At 36.7% G+C, this 11,451-nt stretch overlaps 1 protein-coding gene and 1 pseudogene across 5 annotated transcripts; one reads left to right on the forward strand and one right to left on the reverse strand.

The window, feature by feature from the left end:
* On the forward strand, positions 1-5,414 carry LOC105782131 (GBF-interacting protein 1-like). Of its 5 annotated transcripts, none has more exons than XM_052631722.1 (9): positions 1-330; positions 928-975; positions 1,280-1,330; positions 1,433-1,559; positions 1,681-2,237; positions 2,810-3,077; positions 3,496-3,784; positions 4,120-4,562; positions 4,674-4,866. In XM_052631722.1, the coding sequence occupies exons 1-9, from the start codon at positions 141-143 to the stop codon at positions 4,717-4,719; spliced, it is 2,019 nt and encodes a 672-aa protein (XP_052487682.1). In that variant the 5' UTR covers positions 1-140; the 3' UTR covers positions 4,720-4,866. The 5 variants fall into 5 exon arrangements, with proteins under 5 accessions (XP_052487682.1, XP_052487678.1, XP_052487681.1 ...); XM_052631718.1 differs by having other exon boundaries at positions 6-330; positions 4,120-4,557; positions 4,674-5,414; XM_052631721.1 differs by having other exon boundaries at positions 6-330; positions 1,442-1,559; positions 4,120-4,557; positions 4,674-5,414.
* Positions 5,415-5,459: 45 nt separating this feature from the next.
* LOC105786780 (nucleotide-sugar uncharacterized transporter 2-like) lies at positions 5,460-7,786 on the reverse strand (annotated as a pseudogene).
* Positions 7,787-11,451: the final 3,665 nt, after the last annotated feature.

The following is an 11,451-nucleotide window of genomic DNA, read 5'->3' on the forward strand; positions in this document are numbered from 1 at the left end:
TCCTAAAAAGAACTAAAAAGAAATTACATACAGTTTGTTCAAACTATTTTTCATCCTTTTCCCTGTTATACTACTATGTCCTAGTTATTATAAACTATCCTTGTTTTTGCCTCTTTCTTCTATTTTGTTTCTCTGCCACCATGAGCAACAAAGGTAGCGGCGGCGGCGTAGGTGAGGGGTCTGCGGTGTTGATCCCTGACAATGCAAAGAACACGATCCAAAGCATAAGGGAGATCACAGGGAAGCAACACAGCGATGAAGAAATCTATGCAGTCCTCAATGAGTGTTTTATGGATCCTAATGAAACTGCCCAAAAGCTTCTTTATCTCGGTACCGAATGAAGATTTCATTGTTTCTTTTCCTGTTTTCACGGGGTCTCATGCTCCTTTTTTAGTGTTTTGCTATGTCTGAGAGTTAACTTGGTTTATGATCTGTTTATTTTTTTCCTCTCTACGGCTTTTGTATTTTTTGTTGAAGAGTTCAAGAATTGGGATTTTTGAGAGATGGGGTCTTGGGCACTTTCATATGTTTTATGCCAATAGAAAGTGGATTGTGCAATGTTTAGTGTTGGCAGAGTGAAGAAAGTTGGGATTTTGAGAAGTGGGATTGGCTTGTTTTTATGCGTTTAGCTAACAGAAAGTGAACTTTGCACTGTTTTGTTACTTGGGTCTTGTTTTCTCGAGGAAGCATGTGTTTGGTTTCTTGGAATTGGGAGTAGATTAAAGAAATTCAATGTGTTCAATGTCCCGTGTGCTTTCTTTTGATTTATCAGTGTATTTTTCTTCTTTTGATTCTAAATGTTCACTATTAACTTAAATGCATGCAAAATTGCAAATGCTTATTCAGGCTGTTGCATACTTTGATTTTGCTTAATGTATCTTGCAGTTTACTTTTGAAAGCATGACGATCACATTGTTTGGTTGGCAGATACATTTCATGAGGTGAAAAGAAAACGTGAAAAGAAAAAGGAGGCAAGTGTTGTTTTCCTTTCCAATGGGTGAAAATATGAACTTATCTTCATTTTGATCTTCTATTCTTTCAAACTGCAGTTAAAATTCTGGTTATCAATGATTCTATTGGTTATATAGGTCTTTAGGCGTTTGCTTGGTAAAATTACTAGCTGTAAAATAAAAACTAAGAAGGATGCTGAACTGCTATAATGTGTCAAGAGTATTACTTAACAGAATTTGGTTTAGTTGAAGGAACTTTTGGTTGGATTTTACTCTAGTTAGCTTAGTGAACTGTGAATTATAACTCAATTTTTCTTTTGTGCAGATAGCTGGTACACAAGGACCAGCGGGGCGGGGTAGACGAGGGAACTATGGTAAAGGTGTTATTCTTTTCCTCCTCTCATATTTATGCATCAGTGTACAAATTTAAAGTATTTTTCTTGTTTATAAGTTGCCAACCGAACAAGCTTTGTGATTTTAAGATGTTGTAGGTGCAAGGAATGCATCTGCTCCAAAGGAAAATGGAGTTATTCATACCTCAGATAGAGGTTCTGCGTCTTTTCCAGCATCTCAGAAAGTGAAAAACAATGCAGCACCTTGCATGACTAAGTAAATATGCATAATGATGTTATTTTTTGTTTCTAAATATGAATTTTATGCGCTTATTAATTGGTTGGTTTTAGAGAAAAAATTGTTATATTTACCTAAAATTTGTTTTGTTCTTCTGCAGAACACCAACCGCTATTCCAAATGGCACTAAGACTTTGCCAAATGGGATCTCCAATCAGGGACATGGACTGCCATTGTCTGTTGCTGGTGTTAATAGTGAAACTAAGGATGGCTTACCTTTAGTCGGTCCAACTACAATTTCAGTGCAACTGACTGTTACAGAAGCTCCTGCCAACATTTCTGCTCAGTCCTTTAGCTCTCTGACCAGAGATCAAGAGAAGTTCTCATCAATATCTGGTGCCTCACCAACTTCTGCCACTTCCACAACCTTGTCTGGTGTCTATTCTTCTGCTTCAGATCCTTTGTTGGTGCCAACTGAGTCATGGCATGTTGGTGATGTGGGTACAACAGAACAAGAATCTGGATGCCAACTAGAATCAGCTGAAACAGATCATATTCAAGGAAACAAGAATGCTCCCTTTGATATTAATCTATCTAACACAGAGAAAACAGCCTCGGAAATTCGGAGCTCAATGCATGAAAAGAATCCTCCTAGGAAATCAAAGGTTGCTGAACAGACTAAGCAGTCCAAGCCTATAGAGCCTGCATTGCTACAAGGTATTAACACTTCTGTTTGATTTTGTGACACCATAAATTACGATCATGTTGTAGTTTTTTGGTCTTCCATTGTATCCTCCTTTTAAAGTACAATATTGTATTTTGCAATGCATGTATCTCTTTGGCAGTGTATATTATTTGAGTTATATGACTTCACCATTTTTCCGTTTCCTTGCTGGCTTGCCGTGAGAGGAATGTTAAAAGATCCTGTTGGGTTATCCTGCTTAACTCCTTGCAATTTTCTTTGCATTGCAAGTTGTCTCTGGATTATGTATTAATTATTGCAAGTTGTCTCTGGATTATGTATTAATTATCATGCTTTGCACTGCCTTTTTTCTAATTGTTTTCCTCTTTTTTTCTTTAATGATAATGATACAGTGCTTACTGTAAGCATAAGTGTCTCTAATGCATTTGTTTATTTTTCTCTAATGTTCCTGCTTTTGAAGCATCCCTCACCTAGATATTGACATAAAAGGGTCTTATACATTAAGATTATTTTTCTGCACTTTTTGATGTCCCCTCTCTCCCCCCTTCTAATTGGAGATTTCTGTTGGTTCTTGTTTCTGAAACAGTGGTCACATCTGAGATTGCAGCCGTCACTGATAAAGCAAATTCTCAATTGCTTGCTGATTCAAATTTTCCCAATGGTCAACATGTTACTTTTCCCACCCACTTCCGAGTCTCTGAAGCATTAACAGATGGCTTAACTTTTGGAAGCTTTGATGCTAGTTTTGGACAGGTAACAAGACATGGTATTGGTACTAGTGCGGAGATTACCCCTGCATATCCTATTGAAACTTCTCAGGGTAGTGATGAAACTGCTGAAGAGCCTTCTTCTAGGTTGGTTGAAATTAGTTTCTACTTTTATTGGAATTTATATTTTGTTTGATGGATTGTTTTTCTTCTGCTAGAAAGTATCAAATATTTCCAAAATCGTTTTATTCATCTCAAGAGTTGGTTCCGAGTTTTTTTTTTCTATATTAGTGTAAATTCTCCTTTAGTTGATTAAAGCAATTAAGGAGCCATGGGTGATTGATAATTGAGACCTGATGTTTTGCCATTGAACTGTTTTAAAAGGATCAAAGTGGGATTATTGAGGAAAAACATGTTTGGATGAATATCCAAGGTTATAAATGTGCCTAATTTGCTATCATATATACTGCTAGAGCAGTGGGATCTGTAGGCAATATTTGCAGTTATCTATTTTGTTTTTCGTTTTAATATTTTAGATATTATTGAGCCTTTATGATTTCCGCAGAAGCAAAGGTATGCTATCAGCTATGGAAGGTGATAGTGCTGATCAACCACAACCACCTCCTGATTTTGAAAAAGCACCCAAATCAGATGACATTATTTCATCTGATGCAAACTTGAAAGTTGATCAGTCAAGTCAAGAAATGCGTTTGCACTCAGAGGGTAATCAGAGTGTCATTCCAAATGACCCAAGATATGGATTTGGTTTAATGCCTGCATCAGCAAGCCACTTTGTGCAGTTTGATGGACTTGAGGCTGAGGCGCATGATGTTTCTCGCCCTGCAAACTTTGTCGTAAGCTCATATGCTTCTTCCTTGTTGCTGTCATATTTTTTGATGTAACTGTTTAAATTACACCAGAATGATTCAAACATTCTTTAAAACCTTTGACACCTTGTACTATGCTTTAAGTATTGTTTTAGACTTTTAGCACTTGGTATTTGTAGTTTCCTCGGTGTTATTAAGTTCCTGATGCTTTAGTAGGTTGGAAGATGACTGAGAAAAAGTTATCATAGACTTGGTGGACCTAAGTAAATTAACTTGTTTTGTTTTTCGTTTTTCATAGTGATGACAGATGTTAGTCTATACTTTATAAAGATGCTTATTACACTCATTTGTCATATTTGTAGAATGGGAATTCTTCAGATCCGTCTGGCAATTCAGCACCACCTGTTCAGAGCACAGTTACTGCTGCCCCACCAGCAGTTCACCTTTACCGACAACCATTTCCACCTAATTACTTCCCTTATCTGCACTATTTTCCACCATTTTATATGCATTATCCACCGCATCAGTTTTTAAACTCAAGTGGGGTCCCTCAGCAACCTTCAACTGGGAACATGTACATGCCACCTGGGGTCAAATTCCCTCTTTCACAGTTAAAGCCTGGAAGCAATGCAGGAAATCCTGCTCTCCTTACAATTCCATCAGGATATGGTCAATTGACTTCTCCACCTGTTGGTTTCAATTTATCTGTTCCATCAGTTACCTCTGGAAGCTCTGCTAGTAAGGAGGATCTTGCAGCATCGCAATTGAAGGAAAATCATATATACACAACTGGATCACTGGTTGGGTTTGTTTTCCTTTTCCTTTTATACTTTGTCTTTTGGCAACTTCCTGTTAGCAATTTTAACACAATGCTTTGGGTTGTCCTCTTCTTTTCTTTCCCTCTTTTTTTTTGCAGAATGAAGGTTCGGCTCTCTGGATGCCTGCACTGGGGCAAGATTTAACCAACTTGCAGGTTAATTCTTTGTACAACCTCTCTCTTCACGGCCAACAGGTTCCCTTCTCTCCTGCTGCACAGGCTGGTCATGGTGCCTTTGCTGGACTTTATCAGCCACCACAAACATTAGCTGCTCCTTCCAATGTTAATAATCTGCTACAACAGTCTCAGCCCATAGCTGCAGCTGTTGAAACTGCGAGTGCCCTTACTGGTGCTTATCAGCAGCCTCAACTTGCACAGATGAACCGGAACTCTAATTACTGAACTTTTAAGAGGAGCTTTTAAGAGGGTGAAACACTGGCCTGCATTCTGAGGGTAAAATTATTAAGGGCATCTGAGATAATATCAATTAGGGTAATATCTGTTGAAGGAAAGATGTTGCTGACATGTCTGGGTTTCTATTGGAACTAGTTACTATTCTCAAAAGATACTCTGTAGGAATCTAAGAGGTCAATAGCATGATTAGGTGGGACTGATTTGGCTAAATTTTCCATTCTAAAGTCTCACTCATGACTCACCTGTATGATAAATTTTGAATAGGGATACAAGCTGTATGTAATTGGTATATGAGAGAGTTATTCTAGCTTCATTGTATAATTCCCTGATGATCATATCATATCATTGTCATTTTATTATGAGGTTATTTAAGATTTCATAATCAATTCTTCCCTATTATGAACAATGAAGTACCTTTTCCATGAATGCAGCAGCTGTCTGAAAACTCTATGATTCGAGTAAAATGTCTACTTAAACAAATCAAATCTTGAATAATAATAAGAAAAGAAGAAATTCTAAGCTTCTTTCAGTCTTTGTTTCTTTGTTTATACAAAATCTGCTATCTTACATGCATCCAGAATTCCTTTGTTGGAGCATAATAGAAGAATAAAGAGAAAACTGGGGTGGTTCTTTCTTCAATTTTTACACAACATTACTAGTACTAGTTACTGTTGAGCCTTCACTGCCATTTTCACTGGTTTTGGACTTTGGTAGAGGAATTTGTGTGGGCAGCTGCTTACTTGAACTTTGATGATTCGTCTCTTTCAAACTAAGTGAGGTGTAAACTGACGTTCCTCCCAAGGCAGCAACAGCTCCACAAAGGCTGACGAACCCTGGATCCGAATTGAAAGGTAGATATCCTCCCACAACTATCACACATGTTTTGAATTGCCCCAACACCACATGAGAGGTTGCAGATGTTGCTCTACAAGGACAAACATTAACAAAACACAAACAAAAACAATGCTGTCCTAAAAAAAGGGAGAGAAATTGTACACTCACCCTAGAGCCAGAGCACCAGACCGTTGTAAGAGGAAACCAAGTAGAGCTAATGTGAGAACTGCTGTTGAGTTGTTTATATCCCATTTGAATGATAACACTCCTGGTGGATCCAACCATGGCATCAAGGCTAATAAAAAGAAAATTGTGATTGGGGTTGTCTTCCACATCAGCCTGCATGCATTTGGAACTTGTTTTCTCAGTACACTTAAAAGAGACAAGAGAAGAACATGGATATTACTCGATCATTTTGACTACTTACGCGAGGGATGTCCAGTTGGCTTCTTGTTGTAAATTAGACCAGAGAATTTTGTTTATAGCACTCGGGATTATCCATGCTATGGCGATACATGCACCGAAAGCATTGAACTCTAAATCGGTTACAGTGGCTACTGCTATACCTGCCAACATGACTGCTAGAGCCAAAATCTGCAAAACCGCGATAACTCACTGAGAGAACCAGATAATAGGAAAAGATTTGAAGGGAATGTTTCCAAGAGCAGGCGAACAATACCTTTTTGAAAGAAATGGTTTTCCTGAAGCGAATGAATTCTGCAAAAACGATGGTCGGAGTGACCGCAATTTTAGCCATTTGGTAAAAACCAACACTGCACCATGGGCTGAATTGTGAGGAAACTGGACCAATGGCAGTTAGTATTTTCATAAACCTAAGGCAAAAAAGCAGACCTGTTATACTTTAGACTGGTATTGGCAAGGCCAGAGGCAAATGCCATTATAGCTCCCAAAGAGAAAAGAGAGGAGAAAAGAGTAGTTTTAGGAGGGGAAACTGGAAGCAATGACATTGTCTTCAAAAATGCTAGTAAGATCCAATCTATGGAGTAATGTATTAAGGTTAAGAAGATTGGGAAATTAAATTCAAGTCTCCCCATCACCTGCAATAGTAAACAACATAAGATTGCTTACTGAGACATCACTGCTTAATATTCTAAAAACAAAGATCAAAGAGACTAACTAGTTTGTTAGTCAGTATAATCCCAACAGCAACAAGAAATTGAAGGACATCGCCACCACTGGTCCGCAAAACCGTTGCTGTTGGCGCTTTGCTCCTTCTGAAGTCCTAAGCTCATTGTAGAGGGAACTTCTGAGCTCTTCCAATGCTCTACCTGAAAAAAAATTTGAATTTTTTTGAGAGCTAAACTAATCCATCAAAAAGGTCACACCACCAAGTCATTAGCAGACCAGAAAATTCATGCACAGCCTTACAAAGATCAATATGTCATGTACCAAGATTCTAATGGTGGTATCTAAGGAACAGATAAGCTACCTTTAAGACCATTTAGCAGAAGTAAAACATTCATTGTTTTCCTGAACCACAAAAGTTTAAATCCTCACGACCATCAACACTGTAAAGTGAAAACAACAATCAACACTGACGGCTGCTTCAATTACTTTGAAGTAGTAGCAGTTCAACACAAGATAAAAATCACTTAAAAAAAAAAAAAAACTACAAGAAAACAGTAAATTTCTTTTAATAAAAAGGACCTTAAGATAAAGAATTTAATTAAAATCAAAACATCTAAGGGAAACCAATAGGAAGAAGATGATAGAGAAGAGGTCCAAATCAACTAAACCTCTATTATATTACAATATATGTAATCGAAACCCCTTTGGCCTTTTACCCCCCCACACAAAATACATATTGCAAGCCAAAAATAATAGCCCCATTTTAAATGAATAATTAAAAATGAAGGAGATCAAAGACATAGACACACACACACACACACACATTGACATTGACATTAACATGGAAACAACAACGATTTACAGGCTTTTGTTTCAAAAAAAAAAAAAAAACGATTTACAGGCTTGTCTGTAAAGAATGGGGACATAAGACAATGGAGGTTTTTCAAGGGATTCAGACAAACCTGCTTCGCCTGCATCACTGTCTTTCCTTTGGATAACCTTTCTTCCATCTAATAATACAGAATCAAACCAACGATTTCAACACAGATATTGAATCACACATTATCACAACGAACCATCAATTTATATATATTTGAAAAGAGAAAAACTTTGGGATAAAGGCAAGAAAATGGGTGTTGTAATAAATCAGACGGAAAAAAAAGAAGATCAAATGAAAGATTTGAACTTCACAGAGAAAATAGTTTTAGATTGACATGAACAAGTGTCCTATTAAAGTTAATGAAAAACTGAAATTGAAAATATGAGATTAGATATTTGCTGTGCTCTGTTGATAAACTGTAGGGAACGGATGGAGCAATGAAATGGTAACATGATGCCACATGTCGAGTTTCTTACATGCAAAGGTTACAAGGGTGGGTGACAATTGACAAGACAACATAGGATGCTTGTTTTAGTACGTTCATAGGATGTTTGTTTTAGTACGTTCTTTCTTTTTTTGGATGATCTGATATGGATGTTTTTCAATTAATATTTGTTATAATTGCAAATTACTAGAAAGAAATCGTCAACCTATATGTGCATGTATGAGCGGTAAGTACTCTCGGGAAATGAGCCAATTACAGCAATCCCATGGTGGGGAAGCTCATGATAAGGAGGCAACTCTATTGGTTTTGATGCCACATTGGTAATGTTTAATGAGCAAAGATCGAATGTTTCATGGATTCAATTCACTTATTTATTCATTATTAATGGGACAAGTTAAAAGGATTATATCGTGTTGAAAACGTAAAATATTGGATTTTTCATTTTTAAAGACAGCCTAGCTAGCTCAAGTAGTATCCGATTATCCAAAATATCCTTAGACTTTAAACTACCTTGCATTCTTCAACGTTACACTGTAAGGCCACGTTTGGTTGGGGGAATGGCCTATTATTAGATGAATAGTCATGTTGTTGTTTGGTTCACGGTTTCTTCATTCGGTCGAATCACTTAAAGTGTTTCTATTCCCTCAAATGCGTAATACGGATTTTGTGGTAATGGCTTTGAATAGCCATTCCGACCATCACCGAATAGAAATAAAGAAAACTCTTCTCAAAATTTCCTTCACACTTTCTCCACAAATGCGTTCAAAGTTGTTTCTTTTATCAAAACAATGCACTTTCTGGTTAGCAGATTTTTGTTTTCAAGTTTAATTTCGTTTAGTATCTATTCTTGCAATCATCAAATTTTATTTTAGGAGGGATTTCTGGTAATGGGTTTTCTTTAAATTTTCTAAAAAATAAACTACAACTCAACTCCCAAATCACTGTCTTTTGGGGAGATGAAGTTTCGCTTTCTCTTATGGGTACATAGGATTATAAACTTTAAAGAATTCAAGATGCCATGCAAAACATGATGCTGAAAGCCATCACTTTCAACTGTTCTAGGAATATCTCTTATTTCGTTTTGTGTTGTTTTCCTTGTTTGTGCGTTCAATTTGCATTTTATTTTAGCTTTATTCTTTTCCCCGTGAAATTTCTTTCTTTGTTGACTTTCTTGTGTGGAATCATTTTAATCTTTCCCTGGTTGGGGACATTAAGGGCCATCTGATATTGGTATCAGTCTGCCAATATTTATAATTGCAGAATGTGTCTTAATATAGCTGGATCCAGAGTCAAGCTGTTCTATCGTTGGTCGGGCATCTAGAACTTTTTCAACAACGATATTTTTCTTGTATGAGCAGGTTTTGTATTTTTCTGAAAATCCAACATCTTTACCTCCTCTTTTTTGTTGGTTGCGGCTTCTTGCTAGTGTTCCTTTCTTGAATGCCTTCCCTTCTGTGTCTATCAAGGTTGAAAAGAGCATTGAATTTACAATTTATGGTCTTTGTCAACAGGTTCACTCGGATGATGTGTTTGACTTTCTTATTTTCATTTAGTATGAGTTAGCTTAATTCTGTGAGTGAATTAGTTATTTCCCAGTAAGTTGTTTGCGCACATTTTTTAACCTATACACATTTCCTATCGTTTTAAATTCTTTTGATGTTAGATTAAAACTTAAAAGATGTTTAGTTAGGTTGGAATGTTACAGAACATCCCTTTTTCTCCTCTCTCTATCTTTGGCTGAAATTTTGTTACAGAGCACCCACTTTTCTCTTTGGTTGAAATGCAATAAATTTTGAACTTAGAGATTAAGACATATTGCAGTCAATACCTTTTATTTATTTGCAATCATGGAAGTAAAAAGGCGAAAATGGGGAGCTTGGATGAATTGATGTTGGTTTATACAAACATTCACTGGTTATTAGTTGAAAACCAATACCTCTTTGTTGACATTTTTCTTCTCAGAGTCGAGGCTATGCACTTTTGGGTATTTATGCTACGCCAACTTTGCTTGCAAGGGAAAAACTATTTCTTGATCAAGGATGGTAGATATACAACTATATATTATCTTTTAATTTTTGCTTGACATCATATCTTATTTTTTTATTTTTAATTTCCGTAACTTTAACTGGAAATAATGTCAATGATATGGGAGTTAGGCTATGAATATATTTGCTGGTTTATTTGTTTTGTGGAACACATTTTCTTGGTGCCTTTAGAGTGTCATGTCTTTGATGGTAAGCATGGTAATGTCTCTGACCCAAAACAACATAGTAATGAACAATATAAAGTCCAGGTTCAGGCTAGACAGAGCTAATAACTTAGCAACTATTAGTCCATATCCTTTCCCCCTATCTTCCTCATAACTTCTAGAATGAACTTTTAATTGTAGAAATGAGGCATCATATAATATAGTTGCCCTCCTCTCTTTCCTTGTGTCCTGAGTGAGATTCTTTCTAGGGCATGATGTATGTGAGATTCAACCGTAAGAGACTAAAAGGTTGCATTGGAGAAGAAGATTGTCGTATGGCTTTCTCTACTCTTTGTAATGCATGTTGTAATAGGTCCAATTTGCCCGGGCCCAAAACTAAATAAATAAAACCCAAAATAAAAAAAATAAACATTCCATAGTCCAAAAAAATTTACAAGCTCAAATGCCCAATAATAATAAAAAACCTTAGAGGTCCGATTAGTCCACAACTTAAACATTTCAGCAAAAAACCCTAACTCCCTTAACCCTAGGCGCGTCGCACCTAGGTCCACTCTTGGCCGCCGCACGCCAGCCACCTCCACCTCCACCTCCACGCGCATCATCACACTCGTCTGACACCTGCAAAAAAAATTGAATGCAATGACAGAGAAGTATGCGAGCAACAGTAGCAATAAATAGCAAACAGAAAAAGCTTAGAAACTAAAAAAGTTGTATCCGGCTATAAAAGCCTAAATCTCATCTTTGTATTTTTTTAACGAACGAACAGAAAATAAAAAAAAGAAACAGAAAACAAATTTCAGAGGTGATTTTACTTACATTTTTAAATTCTTGTTTGATTATTTCATTTTTTATTTTTACATACAAATAATAAAAATAAAAAGGGAAAAGAGAGAAGAAACTCACCTGGTGTTCGAGTTTTCAACACCGTGGACGGCTGAGGAAGCCACCTCCGAGGATAGGTGGCCGGAAACTGAAATGTTTCTTGGATTTTTGGGCGTTTTTGTTA

Source organism: Gossypium raimondii, chromosome 1, assembly GCF_025698545.1.
Source record: "Gossypium raimondii isolate GPD5lz chromosome 1, ASM2569854v1, whole genome shotgun sequence".
Lineage (NCBI taxonomy): Eukaryota > Viridiplantae > Streptophyta > Magnoliopsida > Malvales > Malvaceae > Gossypium > Gossypium raimondii.

Excerpts from the sequence above, each read along its gene's own strand:
- LOC105782131 (XM_052631718.1), top strand. The coding sequence starts at position 141 with ATGAGCAACAAAGGTAGCGGCGGCGGCGTAGGTGAGGGGTCTGCGGTG. Across the intron at positions 1,331-1,432 it reads ACGAGGGAACTATGGTAAAG|ATGTTGTAGGTGCAAGGAAT; the intron begins GTGTTATTCTTT and ends TGTGATTTTAAG. Across the intron at positions 4,558-4,673 it reads TATACACAACTGGATCACTG|AATGAAGGTTCGGCTCTCTG; the intron begins GTTGGGTTTGTT and ends TTTTTTTTGCAG.